This window comes from Pongo abelii, chromosome 13, assembly GCF_028885655.2.
Source record: "Pongo abelii isolate AG06213 chromosome 13, NHGRI_mPonAbe1-v2.0_pri, whole genome shotgun sequence".
Classification (NCBI taxonomy): Eukaryota; Metazoa; Chordata; class Mammalia; order Primates; family Hominidae; genus Pongo; species Pongo abelii.
Genome location: NC_071998.2, coordinates 102,612,248 through 102,628,973, shown reverse-complemented (window position 1 = coordinate 102,628,973; position 16,726 = coordinate 102,612,248). Strand labels below are relative to the sequence as shown.

The 16,726-nt window shown below is 43.6% G+C and overlaps 1 protein-coding gene across 2 annotated transcripts in view; it reads right to left on the bottom strand.

Moving 5' to 3' along the window:
• Positions 1-16,425, bottom strand: part of ZNF483 (zinc finger protein 483) — a 28,698-nt gene extending 12,273 nt beyond the window's left edge. The window contains exons 1-5 of one of the 2 annotated variants that reach the window (XM_002820097.6): positions 16,317-16,425; positions 13,770-14,312; positions 10,577-10,665; positions 7,678-7,804; positions 7,191-7,283 (exon numbers count right to left, since the gene is read on the bottom strand). In XM_002820097.6, the coding sequence (XP_002820143.2) occupies positions 7,191-7,283; positions 7,678-7,804; positions 10,577-10,665; positions 13,770-14,157 (697 nt within the window). In that variant the 5' untranslated portion in view covers positions 14,158-14,312; positions 16,317-16,425. Of the gene's footprint in view, positions 1-7,190; positions 7,284-7,677; positions 7,805-10,576; positions 10,666-13,769; positions 14,313-15,318; positions 16,151-16,316 lie in introns of those variants that run through there. The other variant, XM_054520441.2, reaches the window with a different exon arrangement.
• Positions 16,426-16,726: the final 301 nt, after the last annotated feature.

The following is a 16,726-nucleotide window of genomic DNA, read 5'->3' as shown; positions in this document are numbered from 1 at the left end:
TCTCAAAAAGAGCTTGATAAAATAGAAAAGGAAAAGGCAATATAGGGAAACAATGTAAACATATGGGTTAAGAAAAACATTAAGATGAAAAGTTTGTGCTTTACAGTTAGATGCAAGTTCTCACCTTCATTTTGAATTTTTTTAAGAGGTTGGGCGCAGTGGCTCATGCCTGTAATCTCAGCACTTTGGGAGGCCAAGGCAGGGAGATCATGAGGTCAGGAGATCGAGACCATCCTGGCTAACACGGTGAAATCCCATCTCTACTAAAAATACAAAAAATTAGCCGGGTGTGGTGGCATGCGCCTGTGGTCCCAGCTACTCGGGAGGCTGAGGCAGGAGAATCACTTGAACCCAGGAGGCAGAGGTTACAGGGAGCCGAGATTGTGGCACTGCACTCCAGCCTCGGCAACAGAGCAAGGCTCTGTCTCAAAAAAAAAAAAAAAAAGGTTCAAACCTATTGTCCCTATATCCTAACTTTTCTCTTTCCAACAATGATAGCACAAACATTTGTTGAATATTTACCAAATGCCAGGTCCCACACCAAGCACGGTGTAATACAAGTAAGTACAATACACTGCACTTAATCTTCACAACAACCCTATGGAGTAGATTTTATTACCATCTCGGTTTTATGGATATGACAACTGGGAACATAGAGTATTAAGTAGCCTGCCCAAGGTCACATGTATAATACGTGATAGAGTCAGATTTTTAACTTAGTCTGAAACCAAAGCCCATGCTCTTGATCCTTATATCCTATCACCTCTCCCCAAAGCAGACAAATAACACTAATTTTGTTGAAAACTTTAAATACATCATAGATATGCAGCACCACCAATATAGACTTTCAAAGATTACCACAAGCTGGCCCTATCAGCCTTACAGATACACTAATCAGGCATCCATTTTAAGTCTCTCCTACACTGCTGCAGTTCCAGTACTATTCTTCTGACCTGCATACTTCTTACTACCTAGAATGCATTCCCACAGCACCCTCACTATCACAAACATAAATTCGACAGGGCCTAGGGTTCAATTCCAACAATCTCCAGAGCTTTCTCCAATACCATACTCTCACTGATTATGCTATTCTCAGAATTCTGAATTCACTAATTAACTACATCCTGGCTTTTTACCATGAGGTCACACTGTCACTTTTACGAAACTATTTTTTCAACAGATAATTATAAAATACAAAATTACTCAAAATCATATTACCTAGAAGTTAACTAATGGCTAATACACAATTCTGTGTATTTCCTTCAACGTTTCTATATAGTTTAAAACAGAAAAACTGCATAATTTGTATTGTTATTCTTTTTACTTTGTATTGTTACTCTTTTATGATTATTTCCCATTTTACTGCTAATTTTTCTCTTTAAAAATTTTTAAAAATTTTTTAGAGACAGGGTCTTACTCTGTTGCCTAGGCTGGAGTGCAGTGGCATGATCACAGCTCACTGCAGCCTCAACCTCCCCAGCTCAAGTAATCCTCCCACCTCAGCCTTCCAAGTAGCTGGAAGCACAGGCAGGTGCCACCACACCTGGCTAATTTTTAAAAATTATCTGTAGAGATGGGGTCTCCCTGTGCGGATCAGGCTGGTCTCGAACTCCTGGCCTCAAGTGATTCTTCCACCACAGCCTCCCAAAGTGCTGGGATTACAGGTATGAGCCACCACACCCAACTCATTAATTCTTCATAAAGATAATTTTAATTAGTGACATGATAATCATCATATAGATATAATTGTTCATTCTCTTTTTTTTTTTTTTTGAGACGGAATTTTGCTCTTGTTGCCCAGGCTGGATGCAATGTGCAATCTTGGCTCACCGCAATCTCTGCCTCCCAGGTTCAGGTGATTCTCCTGCCTCAGCCTCCCGAGTGGCAGGGATTACAGGCATGTACCACCACGCCCAGCTAATTTTGTATTTTTAGTAGAGATGGGGTTTCTCCAAGTTGGTCAGGCTTGTCTTCAATTCCTGACCTCAGGTGATCCACCCGCCTCGGCCTCCCAAAGTGCTGGGATTACAGGCATGAGCCACCGCACCCAGCCTCATTCTCTTATTGAAACTTTATCAAATAACACTTCCTAAAAAAGAGTCATAAAAGCAGAATTACTAAACCAAAGGGTAGAAAGGTTATACCGCTTTACACGACACATGATGAGCAGAAGCCCCTGAGTACTATCTCTGGTCAAATATTCTTTAAATCTTTGCAAATTTAATTCATAATAAATAGTATTACTGCTTTACATGTACACTGCATTGTTAACCAGTGAGTTTGAACATTTTTTTCATGTTCACAAGCTATTTATATTTTAAATTTTGTTGGTGATCCATTCAAGTTAGTCCATTTTCCCAACAGACTTAGTGTCCCTTATTGATTTGAATGATTTTTTTTTTTTTTTTTTTTTTTTGAGACTGAGTCTTGCTCTGTCCCCCAGGCTGGAGTGCAGTGGCGCGATCTCAGCTCACTGCAAGCTCCACCTCCCAGGCTCACGCCATTCTCCTGCCTCAGCCTCCCGAGCAGCTGGGACTACAGGCGCCCACTACCATGCCTGGCTGATTTTTGCATTTTTTAGTAGAGATGGGGTTTTACCATGTTGGCCAGGTTGGTCTCGAACTCCTGACCTCAGGTGATCCACCTGCCTTGGCCTCCCAAAGTGCTGGGATTATAGGTGAGCCACCACACCTGGTTTTTTTTTTTTTTTTTTTTAAATTATTGCCATTGACTCTGCTGTATCTGTCAAAAACTTTTCTCCAGTGTGTCGTAAATAACTTTTAAAACAAGCTGTATAGCAACATGAGGCATTTTTTTTTTATGTAAGATAATCGGGGAAGGGACATATATTTATACCAGTGCTGCTAGAACTACTCAAAACACTTTTAGAATCCATTTTTTAAATTCCTCTCCAAAATGCTACTTAAATATGATAAAACAACTGTTGTCCTTTATTTATGTAATCACAGTTGACCCTTGAACAACACAGATTTGAACTGGAAGTGTCCACTTACAGGTGTTGTTTTTTTTTTTTCTAAGAGATGGGGTCTTGTTCTGTCATCCAGGCTGGAGTACAGTGGCATGATTATAGCTCACTGCAACCTCTAACTCCTGGGCTCAAGCAATCCTCTCACCTTGGCACACACCACTGCGCCTGGCTGATGTTTAAATTTTTTGTAGAAACAGGGTCTCACTATGCTGCCCAGGCTGGTCTCAAACTCCTGGCTTCAAGTGGTCTTCCTGCTTTGGCCTCCCAAAATGTTGAGATTACAGGTGGGAGCCACCATGCCCAGCCCGTGGATTTTTTTCAATAAACATGTTAGAAAAATTTTTGGAGATTTGTGACAATATGAAAAAACTTGCAGACAAACTGTGTAGCCTAGACATGTCAAAAAAAAAACCCCAAGAAATGTATGTCATGAATTTTTAAGATATATAGATAGATACTAGTCTATTTTGTCATTTACTACTATAAAATGTACACAAATTATAAAGTTAAAATTTATCAAAACGTACACACACACTTACAGGCCATACTTGGCGTCATTCACAGTCAAGAGAAATGTAAAGAAATGTAAAGATACAGTATTAAATAACTGGGCCAGGCGCATTGGCTCACCCCCATAATCCCACCACTTTGGGAGGCCAAGGCAAGCAGTTTGTTTGAGCCCAGGAGTTGGAGACCAGCCTGAACAACATGACAAAACTCTGTCTCTACAAAAAATACAAAAATTAGCTGAACATGGTGGCATGTGCCTGTAATACCAGCTACTCAAGAGGCTGAGGTAAGAGGATCGCTTGAGCCCAGGAGGTAGAGGCTGTAGTGAGCCGTGATCATGCCACTGCACCCTAGCCTGGATGACAAAGCAAGATCCTATCACAAAATAATAATAATAATAATAATAATAACTGCATAAAACTAACTATAGTACATACTATACACTGTAATAATTTCATAGGCACCTCTTGTTGGTATTGCAATGAGCTCAAATGTCTGCTCTAAGTATCCACTTAAAATGCCAGGTAGGCCAGGCGCCGTGGCTCACACCTGTAATCCCAGCACTTTGGGAAGCCAAGGGAGGCAGATCACTTGAGGTCAGGAGCTCGAGACCAACGTGGTTAAACCGTCTCTACTGAAAATACAAAATTTAGCTGGGCGTGGTGGTGCATGCCTGCAATCATAGCTACTCAGTGGGCTGAGGCAGCAGAATCACTTGAACCCAGGAGGTGGAGGCTGCAGTGAGCTGACATCATGCCATTGCACTCCAGCCTGGGTGACAGAGTGGAACTCCGTCTCCAAAAAAAAAAAAAAAAAAGCCATGTAATGCTAATCATCTCCACATGAGCAGTTTATGTCTCCAGGAAATTGCCTCACAGTAAAAATGGATCTCTTGCAGTTCCCTCCTATTTTTCATGGTGTTTAGTGCAATATTGTAAATCTTGAGTAACGTCATGGGACCCATACAAAGTGCTGCTAGTAATGCTGGAAGTGCTCCCAACAAGCACAGAATAGTCATGATACTTCAAGAAAAAGCTGAACTGCTTGATACGTACCAAATACTGAGGTCTGCAGCTGCAACTGTCTGCCATTTCAGACAGACAACATAAACTTAGTGATCAATACACACAGTACAGTATTGTAAATGTATTTTCTCTTTCTTAATAGCATTTTTCTCCAGCTTACTAGAATATAGTATAAAACACACATAACATATGTAATTATGCTTATGTTATCAATAAGGCTTCAGGTCAACGGTAGGCTATTAGTAGTTACATTTTTGGAGAGTTAACGGTTATACATGGATTTTCAACTGTACGGCGGCGGGGGGGCGTGGTCAGTGCCCCAATCCTCATGTTGTTCAAGGGTCAATTGTATACTGGAAACAGCCAATAAGTTGACTACAATAAATGTTTGAGAAGATGGAATAGAGCAAGATGGATCATTGCTTCTTTCTTTTAAGATAAACCAAGGTATTGATACATGTAATAACTTATTTTTATTTTTATTTTTTGAGATGGAGTCTTGCTCTGTGGCCCAGGCTGGAGTGCTGTGGCGTGATCTCGGCTTGGTGCAAGCTCCACTTCCCAGGTTCAAGCGATTCTCCTGCCTCAGCCTCCCGAGTAGCTGGGATTACAGGCGCCCGCCACCAAGTCTGGCTAATTTTTTTTTTTGTATTTTTAGTAGAGACAGGGTTTCACCGTGTTAGCCAGGATGGTCTTGATCTCCTAACCTCGTGATCCGCCTGCCTCGGCCTCCCAAAGTGCTGGGATTACAGGTGTAAGCCACCACGCTCAGCCTATTTTTATTTTTTTAAATGTAAATTTAATATATATAAATTGTGACTGGGCACAGTGGCTCATGCCTGTAATCCCAGTACTTTGGGAGGCCAAGGCGGGTGGATCACTTGAGGTCAGGAGTGATCCACCTCCTTTCCATGGGGAAACGCCATCTCTACTAAAAAAAAATACAAAAAAAAATTAGCTGGGCATGGTGGCGCGTGCCTATAGTCCCAGCTAGTTGGGAGGCTGAGGCAGGAGAGAAGTGCTTGAACCCAGGAGGCAGAGGTTGCAGTTGAGCCAAGATCACGGCACTGCACTCCGGCCTGGGTAACTCTGTCTCAAAAAAAATAAAAATAATAATAATATATATAAATTGAAAGATATAAGTAAGTATAAAAAAACCTAATCCTGGCCGGGCACGGTGGCTTATGCCTGTAATCCTAGCACTTTGGGAGGCCGAGGTAGGAGGATCATGAGGTCAGGAGATCAAGATCATCCTGGCCAATATGGTGAAACCCCACCTCTACCAAAAATACAAAAAAATTAGCTTGGCATGGTGGCACATGCTTGTAGTCCCAGCTACTTGGGAGGCCGAGGCAAGAGAATCACTTGAAACCTGGGAGGTGGAGGTTGCAGTGAGCCGAGACTGAGCCACTGCACTCCAGCCTGGCGACAGAGCAAGACTCCATCTCAAGAAAACCAAACCAAACCAAACCAAACCTAATTCTTCAAAGATAACCAGTGTTAACATGAATGTTTTCCAGATATTAAAAATCCATATATTCTATGTATTCAGGCATGTATTTATATGTACATTTTTTCCCTTTAACAAAAATGGAATTATTATACATGCTGTCCACTGGGTGAATTCCTACTTATCCTTCAAGATTCAACTCAAATGTGAATTAAAACCTTGCTCCTGTATATTCCCACAGCTCCTTATACATGTGCTTGATATAGTATGCATCAGTGTTAACACTCGTTTCAATATGTCCTCTAGTGTCCATAAAAATGCACCACTCACACCTCCTCCTGTGGGGATATTACCCGACAACCCCTGCTGCTGCTCTATGAATCCAACACTGCATTCACACCAATTCCCACGAGCTGCTCCCAGCCAATGATGGAGTACAGGATACTTACACAGGCCCATTTCTTTGAGACACAGGACTCCTCTGATAGGTAACTATGGCAAGGACTCCTGTTTGGCCCTGCCTAAACATTTTTAGAACTGCACTTCAGCCGGGCGTGGTGGCTCACACCTGTAATCCCAGCACTTTGGGAGGCCGAGGCGGGACGATCACGAGGTCAGGAGTTCGAGACCAGCCTGGACAACATGGTGAAACCCCGTCTCTACTAAAAATACAAAAAATTAGCCAGGCTTGGTGGCAGGCACCTGTAATCCCAGCTACTTAGGAGGCTGAGGCAGGAGAATCACTTGAACCCAGGAGGCGGAGGTTACAGTGAGCTGAGATTGCGCCATTGCACTCTAGCTTGGGAGACAGTGCGAGACTCCGACTCAAATGAAAAAGAAAAAAAAAAGATAGAACGACACTTTAGTCTAAGACTTTTCCTACCCAATCTGCCCTCCTTCCAGTTCTCATTCACAGGGGTTAGACCAGCATTATGCTCTGATGGCTATTCCAGCTTCTTCTAGTTCCTTCCTCATTTTTCTTCACTGAATCTTTCTCCAGTAAAGATCTTACATGGCTAATCATGTCCTGGCATCTATTCAGAGGACCCAAACCAAGTCTCCCCCATTAAAATGAACATTTCAGAAAGGCATTTCAGGAACATTTCTAATCATCTTTGTATTTTAGTATCTAGGCAGCCCAATATTTCAAAGAGTCTTCTCAACAGAGTTGCTAAACTACTGTTTTCATTTCGTTGTGTATTTTTCGCCAACTCACCTAGTCGGGAGCATTTTGAGACTTCTTCCAGCAGCCATGGCAATTCAACCCACTTCAGCTGGGAAATCAACTCTAATTTTGAAACTGGAAAGTCTGCTCATAGAGAAAAGAACAGAAAATTGCTGTTTTGCATACAGTAAAGATATCCCAGCATTCACATATAGCCTCTGGTTCTCCAAGGAAGATAAAACATGCCACCAAAATACACAGACATAAATACTGCAACTTGAGACAAAAATGGGAAAAGGTATTCCACTGATGAAATCAAAATGATGCTTCACATTTCCAATTCAATGAAGCAAAGACCTTTTCTAGAAGATACACTTCAGAAAAGCACATTTTCAGAACCGGTTTTTAGGATTAGTCCTATCAGTCCCTGGGTCCCCAGCCAAAACCAAGTACTTCACATAGCACTTACCTTTCAATAAAAGGGAATAAAAAGAGACCCAAGGTTAAATGCTAGGTAATGAAGAAAAGGTGTCTTTACCCAGAAATTCTAGGTTCCTGAGGTTTTCCAGAAGCACTTCCTTATATAGCTCCTTTTGAAAAGGCTCCAGCTTCTTCCACTCTCCTCTTGAAAAGTTCACAGATACATCCTTCAATGTTATAGATTCCTAGAATACCAAACAGCTCTTTTGTATTGGATTATTCCCAAATAGAACCTAAGTGCTTTTTTTTTTTTTTTTGAGACAGGCTATTATGGCTCTGTCGCCCATGTTAGAGTGCAGTGGTGCTTCATGGTTCACTGCAGGCTCAACCTCCTGGGCTCAAGTGATCCTCCCACCAGTAGCTGGGACTGCAGGCACGTGCCACCATGCTTGGCTTATTTTTAAATTTTTTGTAGAGGCATTGTCTCACTATGTTGCCCAGGGTGGTCTCGAACCCTTGGGCTCAAGTAATCCTCTGTCCTCTACCTCCCAGAGCACTGGAATTACAGGCCTGAGCCACTGTGCCCAGCCTGGATAGGATATAAAGAATGGTTTCGACAGCATGCAAGTGTTTAAGAATTCCAAAGTAAGCTACGGAGCGGCTATTCATTCTATGACTGTTATAAGTGATTCAGAACAAGGGTATTACACAATCCCTGCCTCTTCCATTCAGTCTCTAGTGTTAAATACTGTACAAGAATTATCTGGAATGTGTCACATTGATCAAGTTCACCCTAACACATTGATTTCTAGGACTAAAATATTAAATGAAGGGTATGATTTACATTCCTGAACTCTAAATTTGCAGAATTAATGTAAGCTTACTACAGGTAATAACTGTATAATAGTATCTGCAACTACATTACAAATTTTAACTTCCAATTATGAGCAACAATTATCTTCCGTCATATTCAGAGAATCCATGTTCAACAACATACTCACACTTGCAATTACTTCACAATTACAAACAAGAATGCTGACTCACTAAAATACACTTTCCTTTTTTTTTTGAGACAGAGTCTCACTGTGTTGCCTGGGCTGGAGTGCAGTGGCATGATCTCAGCTCACTGCAACCTCCACCTCCCGGGTTCAAGCGATTCTCATGCCTCAGCCTCTCAAGTAGCTGGGATTACAGGCATGCACCAACACACCCAGCTAATTTTTGAAATGCACTTTCTGTAGCATTCTCTGCATGCTTTTTGTAAGGCAGTAGAGCCGAATGGCTATTGGTACGTGTATTACCTTCCTCTGGGAGCTGTAACAAATTACCATAACCTTGGTGACTCAAAATAGGAATTTGTTCTCTCTCAGTTCTGGAGGCCAGAAGTCTGAGATCTAGGTGTTGGCAGGGCTGTGCTCCCTTCAGAGGCTCTGGGGTATAATCTGTTCCTTGCCTCTTCCTGCTTCTGGTGGCTGCCACAGTTCCTTGTCTTACGGCCCTGTCACCCCAAACTCTGCCTAACTCTTCACATCACCTTCTCTTTGTGTTTTCAATCTCCTCCTGCCTCTCTAGCAAGGACACTTGGGATGGCATTTAAGGCCCACCTATATAATCCAGAATAAATTCCTCATCTTCTTTTCTTTTTGTGAGACAGGGTCTCACTTTGTTACCCAGGCTGGAGTACGGTGGCGCAATCATAGCTCACTGCAGCCTCAACCTCCCAGGCTCAAGTGAAAGACTGTCTTTCCCCCTTACAGCTCTACCACCTCAGATCCCAGGTAACTGAGACCACAGGTATGTGACTGTGCCCAGCTAATTTTTAAAATTTTTTATATAGACGAGGGTCTTGCTATGTTGCCCAGACTGGTCTCGAACTCCCAGGCTCAAGCAATCCTCCCACCTCGGCCTCCCAAAGTGATGGGATTATAGGCATGAGCCACTGTACCCAGCCAAGGATGTTCTTTATCATGTTAAGATTTAAGGACATGTATTTTTGGCTGGGCACAGTGGCTCATGCCTGTAACCACAATGCTGTGGGAGGCCAAGGGAGAGGACTGCTTGAGGTCAGGAGTTCAAGACTGGCCTGGGCAACAGACCAAGACCCCAACTCTATAAAAAATATTTTAAAATGAGCTGGGCAGAGTGGCGTGCGCCTGTTGTCCCAGCTACTCATGAGACTGAGGAGGGAGGACGGCTTGAGCCCAAGACTTCGAGGTTGCAATGAGCTATGCTTGCACCACTGCACTCCACTCCAGCCTGGATGACAGAACAAGAGCCCATCTCTTAAAAAGAAAAAAAGAAATGCCGGGTGCAGTGGCTCACACCTGTAATCCCAGCACTTTGGGAGGCTGAGGTGGGTGGATCACCTAGGTCAGGAATTTGAGATCAACCTGGCCAACATGGTGAAACCTCGTCTCTACTAAAAATACAAAAATCAGCCGGGCATGGTGGCAGGAGCCTATAATCCCAGCCACTCAGGAGGCTGAGGCAGGAGAATCGCTTGAACCCGGGAGGCAGAGGCTGTGGTGAGCCGAGATCCCACCACTGCACTCCAGCCTGGGCAACAGAGTGAAACTCTGTCTCAAGAAAAAAAAAAAAAAAAAAAAAAGAAGGAAACGAAATTCTATTTCACCTAATTTTAATAGTGGTAACTGCTGAATTTAATAAGTGTTTTTGTTTCATTACAATCAGACTCATGGCATTCTGTGAACTGAAACAAAATTGCATGTGGAAAATGAGGCATCAGTTCCTTGAAAGGGAGACTATATTTATTTTATTTTTTTAGAGACAGGGTCTTGCTCTGTTGCCCAGGCTGGAAGGCAGCAGTGGCGTGATCATAGCTCACTGCAACCCTGAACTCTTGGGCTCAAGCAATCTTCCTGCCTCAGCCTCCCAAAGTGCTGGGATTACAGGTGTGAGCCACGGTGCCTAGCCTTTTATTTTTATATCTTTATACCACTCAGTAGGAGCTCAATTAAGTATTCACTTAGGAATAAAAACCATCGAAGGAAACTTACACAGGACTCAGTATTGGGACAAACAGCGACCATTTTATCCTCTTTTGAGTTCTCCTCTTGGGAAACAGTAGAATCTTGAGAGGCTGGATCTAGGAAAGGGGAGAAAACCAGTCCAGTCGTTCATACAGATTCCTCAGACTAAAAATCTTTATATTATATATATATATATATATATATATATATATATATACACACACACACACTTCTAAGTGATAAACAGGAAAAAAACTAAGTCAGTTTCTCCTACTATACTCACAACACAAAATAATTCTGTGACTCCAGATATGTGGGGGTGTTTCCCCCACACCCAGCAGGCAATTCTGTGTTGGACTCCCCAGCAGGCACCAGTTGGGTGTCCTCTAATTCATTTCTAACATTATCTACCTGGGGATAGCATCAGTTCCCAAAGGTTAAGGCCTCAGGCCCACAAGACCGACCTCCACTTCAGATGCCAGTCTCATGTCCGACCCTCCTGGGCTTTTGACCAACAAGATACAAACTGGGGTTCCCATGAGCCCCTCCCTGGGTTCCAATAATTTGCTAGAGTGGCTCACATAACACTTTACTTACGTTTACCGGTTTAACAGTATTACAAAGGATACAGATGAACAGCCAGATGGATGAGGCACTGCATAGGGCAAGGGGCTTGCTGCTTCCATGCCATCTCTGGGTACACAGCTCTCCAGGAACTGCCACGTGGTTAGCTATCTGGAAACTCTCATGAGCTGTGTCCTTTTGGGTTTTTATGGAAGCTTCATAGACAGGCATGACTGATTAAATCACTGGTCCAGTGATCAACTCAACCTTCAGTCCCTCTCCCCTTTGACAGGTTGGGGGGTGGGGCTGAGTTCCAACCCTCTAAGCACTGGGTTGGTTCCCCTGGCAACCAGCACCCTTCCCCAATTCCAGGGTTACCTAAGGACTTTCCAAAAATCACCTCATTAACATAAATTCAAGTGTGGTTAAAAGGGGCTTATTATAAATAACAAAAAGACTGTCTTTCTCCTTTATAGCTCAGGAGCTGTTTCAGGAACCACGGACAAAAGGCCAAATATTTTAACAAAAGATACTCTTACTGCTCTAATCACCCAGGAAATTACAAGGGTTCTAAGAGCTCTGAGCCTCTCTGGATAAAAAGGTCAGAAGAAACAAAAAGTTGTCCCACTCTTTAAAACAGAGAATAGCCATAGATAAAAGTTTCCTGTGAAAACCTAGGCATGTCCTCTTAGCTCATATAAAAATCTTTTCAAATCCTAAGCTCACGAAAACTGGTTTTCTTCTTTCTATATACCCTCAGTTTAAAAATATTTAATTTGAACAATAATGAATTTTGAAGTATCCTAATTTAAAAGATGTATTAAGGTAAAACTGTGTATTCTTCATAGTCCTAGTACAAAGCCTTGCTCAAGAGTTGCTCAAACCTGCTAACTGAATGAAAGCACTAGGTTAGTCTCAAGAGTTGACTCCACCAGATTCCTTAAGACAGAGAAGAGGCATCTAATAAACTCATAGGAACTAAATGTACGCAGTACCTTCAGATTGGCCCATTCTGGGCATACTGCCTATAAGTGATCCCTGCTCCACAAGGAGCAGTAAAAAATAAATACATAAAAACCCTCGGATGTCAACAGCTCTTTTTCAATTAAGAAAAATTATTTTTTCAAATCATACTCTACCTTCTTATGAAAAGAATTTTAGGCAACTTTGGTGATTAGACAATCAATAAAAATTAAGAATTAGAATTACGTAATCAAAGAGAAAAGTGGGGTGAATTTAAGAAAACTGTTACACCCTACAGAATCCTAGAAATCAATCCTTTTTTTTTTTTTTTTTGAGATGGAGTTTCGCTGTTGTTGCCCAGGCTGGGGTACAAAGGCGTGATCTTGGCTCACTCCAACCTCCACCTCCCGGGTTCAAGCGATTCTCCTGCCTCAGCCTCCAGAGTAGCTGGGATTACAGGCGTGCACCACCACACCTGGCTGAGTTTGTATTTTTGTAGAGACGGGGTTTCTCCATGTTGGTATGGCTGGTCTCAAACTCCTGACCTCGGGTGATCCACCCGCCTAGGCCTCCCGAAGTGCTGGGATTATAGGTGTGAGCCACCGTACGCGGCCCGAAATCAATTCTTTATTGCAGGGGCCTCCACAAAGAGGCCCTAATTTTGTAGAAGTATGACACTGTGGTGACAAATCACAGAGGAGTCAGGAAACCCAAATTTGAGATACACTAATTAGCTGCATGATGGCAAATTAAGTGTATGGAGATAAATACTATTTATTTCCCTATCTCAGAACTCTTCCAGAATACAAACTGTCACACATATGTATCAGGAGCCCTATGGTAAATAACATGCTACAAATATTCCAAATATATTTGGAATGCAAATATTCCAAATATTTGTAGCATATTACACTGCAAAATACAAATATTTGTATCATATTTGAGAACATAAATAGCTACAAATTTGAGAAAAAAGGTGAGCCACATTCCCTGAAAGGACTACTCACCCTGGAAGACTTTACATCAATATTTTATAATGATATCACTGTAATTCAGTTTATAGTTTATACATTTATAATATGTAATTACATACATACAATCCAGGTTTTCCTGCCCTAAGGCTGTGGAATTGCACTATAAAATAGTTACTAGTCACATGTGGCTATTTAAACTTTAGATTTGATTTAAAAAATTCAGTTCCTTATTTGCAGTAGCTGCTTTTCATTTACTTGAATTGCAAAACAGTGCAGAAACATTTCCATCAGCAAAGACACTCACAGCCACACTCTAGCAACATGCTAGTACACACAATGGAACTAGGCATTAGGGCCTGAGCTGGTTGATTTGCCTGTGACTCCAAACACTTTCACAGATAACTTGTGTTCTTGAAGGGGATGGGAAATAAATTACTATTTCTTGAGCATCCACCATATATTATATCCTATCTTGTCTCACCTTTACAAGAAAACTACAAGAAAGATAAAATCCCTTTTTAACAGATAAAAATATTTACATTCTGAGAGTTTACACAACTTGCCCAAAATCACACAGTAAATGGCAGGGCTGATTCAAACCCAGTCCCAACTTCTAACCTCAGACTCCTCTTTAGCAGTAAATTGCTTTCTTTTGAGGAATTTACTTTCGGACTTTGAGGCAATGTCTCCCGCTTCCTCCCTCCATCTATAAATCTCACCTTCTTTTTCTTCAAGCATCTGGGTCAAATCTTCTATTAGGGTCACCACTTCCTCACTACTCTCAGGATGTTGCGACTTTACCCAAATCCTGATCTCCCCAGGCAAAATGGTCAGGAACTGCTCAAACACCAGAAGCTCTAAAATCTGTTCTTTCGTGTGAATGTCTGGTCTCAGCCACTGATTGCAGAGCTCCCAGAGTTGACTCAGAGCTTTCCTGGGTCCAGCTACTTCTGAGTAACAAAACCACCTAAATCTCTGTCTTAAAGACTCTGCATCAGCAGCATTTCCTCTTAAAATAGCTTCTTGTTCTCCAGAAGTAACCACTCTTGGGACCTCATTTTGTTCAGTCGAGGCCAGAGTTTGAGGGTCTGGTGAGATGGCTGTCATCTTGTTCAAGGGCACTACAGCTTGCGCTGTGTCTCAGGGGCAGGAATCCAGTCCCTTCACACTCTAGTTGAGTATCAGTACAGTCCACCAACAGGCACTATATACAGCCAGGAATATCAAAGGTTCCAGGAATCCAGTTTACAGTCCTGCAGAAACTGTCAAGAAGAAATATTAAGGCATTAAATAAGTAAAACAAACCGTTGTTAGTCCTAAAAACATCGTTCTTGGTTTGGTTCAGAGAAATATATCCACACACATACCAGCAAAGCCCTAGAAAAGCCCTGCTCAATTAAAAGGATAATTTTCTTTCTTTTTTTTTGAGACGGAGTTTCGCTCTTGGTGCCCAGGCTGGAGTGAAGTGGTGCGATCTCGGCTCACTGCAACCTCTGCCCCGGCCGGGTTCAAGCGATTCTCCTGTCTCAGCCTCCCGAGTAGCTGGGATTATAGGCGCCCACCACCATGCCCGGCTAAGTTTTGTATTTTTAGTAGAGACGGAGTTTCGCCATGTTGGCCAGGCTAGTCTCGAACTCCTGACTTCAGGCAATCCACCCACCTCAGCCTCCCACAGTGTCAGGATTACAGGCGTGAGCCACCGTGCCCAGCCATAATTTTCTTTATAGTCAAAAGCCAGGGAGCTACTTAAGGGTTAAGGAAACAGTTGCTTTAGATTCAATTCGCCTCCTAAATAAAATGTTATCAGAAAAGGTTCACAAGGGGACCCAGTCACAATAACAACTCCTACCCTTTCTTAATGAAAGGGCACACATTTCTCACCAGTTGCTCAACTCAGAAGCCCAATTTAATATTTGACTTTCAAATTTCTCTTCCTCCTTACTTCTCCCATCATCGATAACCAAGTTCTGGCGATTTTATTTCCTAAGAACCTCTCCATTCTATCCTACTGAAACTGCCTAAGTACAGGGTTCTTCAATCCAGTCTCACACTGTAGCCAAAAAATTCCTTCTAACATGCAAAATATGATCTTATCACTCCCCAGCTTACAGTCCCTCACCAGCCACCAAACTGTCTCTCGGTAAAGTTCACACGCAGGGACCATGGCATTGCGATCTAGAGACGCTGTCCGATGACCTCACCTCTTGAGCTCTAGCTACCCGATTGACACTACAGCCATACATTAGTATTTCCTTTCTCTCTACATACCCTCCTAGCCTTTACACCAAGGCTATTCCCTCTCCTCGGAATGTTGCTTTCTTTCTCCTACCAAACTTTTACTCGCTCTTTAAAGCCTGACTCTTTTCAACTGTCACTTCTTGTGTGATTCTCTGCTTGATTCCAAAGCGCTCCTTTGCACACAGACTGCCCTGTGTTGCATGCATTCATTCATTCTACAAGTGACTGAGCAACTACAATGAGCTGGAACGGGACCAGGGGCCATGAGCTGCGGGGCCAGGCGTGGACAGGCCTGAAAGGCTCCTCACGCTCACAGAGGGTCCAGGAAATGACAATACAGCCGGAGCGGGACTACAATGCGACAAGTGAAGGATGTGACAGCCTCGCATTGCAACTACCATACCAATAACAACCCACTTCCGAGTACAGCGCCCGGCACACAGCAGCATGACGTCATTTATTCCTCTGCCAAATATTAGGCGCCCACCATGTACCTGGCGCCGTGCTGGGCACCTGGGGCTCCGCGATGACTAAGACACTCCGCTCCGTCTACAGGGAGTTTACATAGGACGCCCGGTGAAAATGTGACGCAGCCAGAGGATCTCAACCGGAGGGAGGAAAAAAGGAGAGATTTCACACCCCCAGCGGTCCTCTGGCAATGTCTGGACACATTTTTGGTTAGCTCGACTGGGAGGAGAGGTGGTACAGTTATCTAACGGGCAGAACCAGTGACGCTGTTACACATCCTGCAATAACGGGAGAGCCTCCCCCTCACCGCCACACCACACAAATAAAACAAGGCATTATCCCGCCCAAAATGTCAACAGTGCCCAAGTGGCGCAGGGAGGGATGCAGGGAAGCCAACGGCCCCATCCCGCAGCGGACTGCGCACCTCCCACAGAAGCAGCAGCAGCGCAGCGCACAGCCCGTTGGTAGGCTGCTCCCGGCCCCCATCCCGCCCCAGGTGCGCCCTCGGAGCCAGCGACCCGGGCACGGCCCCGAAACTCGGGGCCCGGGACGACCAGTACCTGCACCAGCATCCGCAAACAACACCAACGCCACCGAAAAGAGCTTCCAGAAGCTTGTCCCGCAGCGAGTGCGCGCGCAAGCCCGCGGGGACCACTGCGCCTGCGCAGAGGCGCTGAACCGGACTCCCCGAACGCGCTCGTGCAGCTTTCCGAAAGTCCGCGCTTTCCATAGGCTCCCACCTGCCTGTTGCGCATGGTCACTGGGAAGCGTCTAGTGGGCTCGCCTGCAGAATTATTGCTGCGCCAGAGGCTCAGAGGCCTAGAATCACATGAGCTTTGCAGATCCAGGTTACTAAAAGTAACCTCAGACCTTCCCTACCCGCTCCCATCATTTCCATTCCCTGAAATCTAAGGTGGAAAAATCCACCGCAGAAGCATATTAGCGATGCATTTAATGCAAGCCATAATTA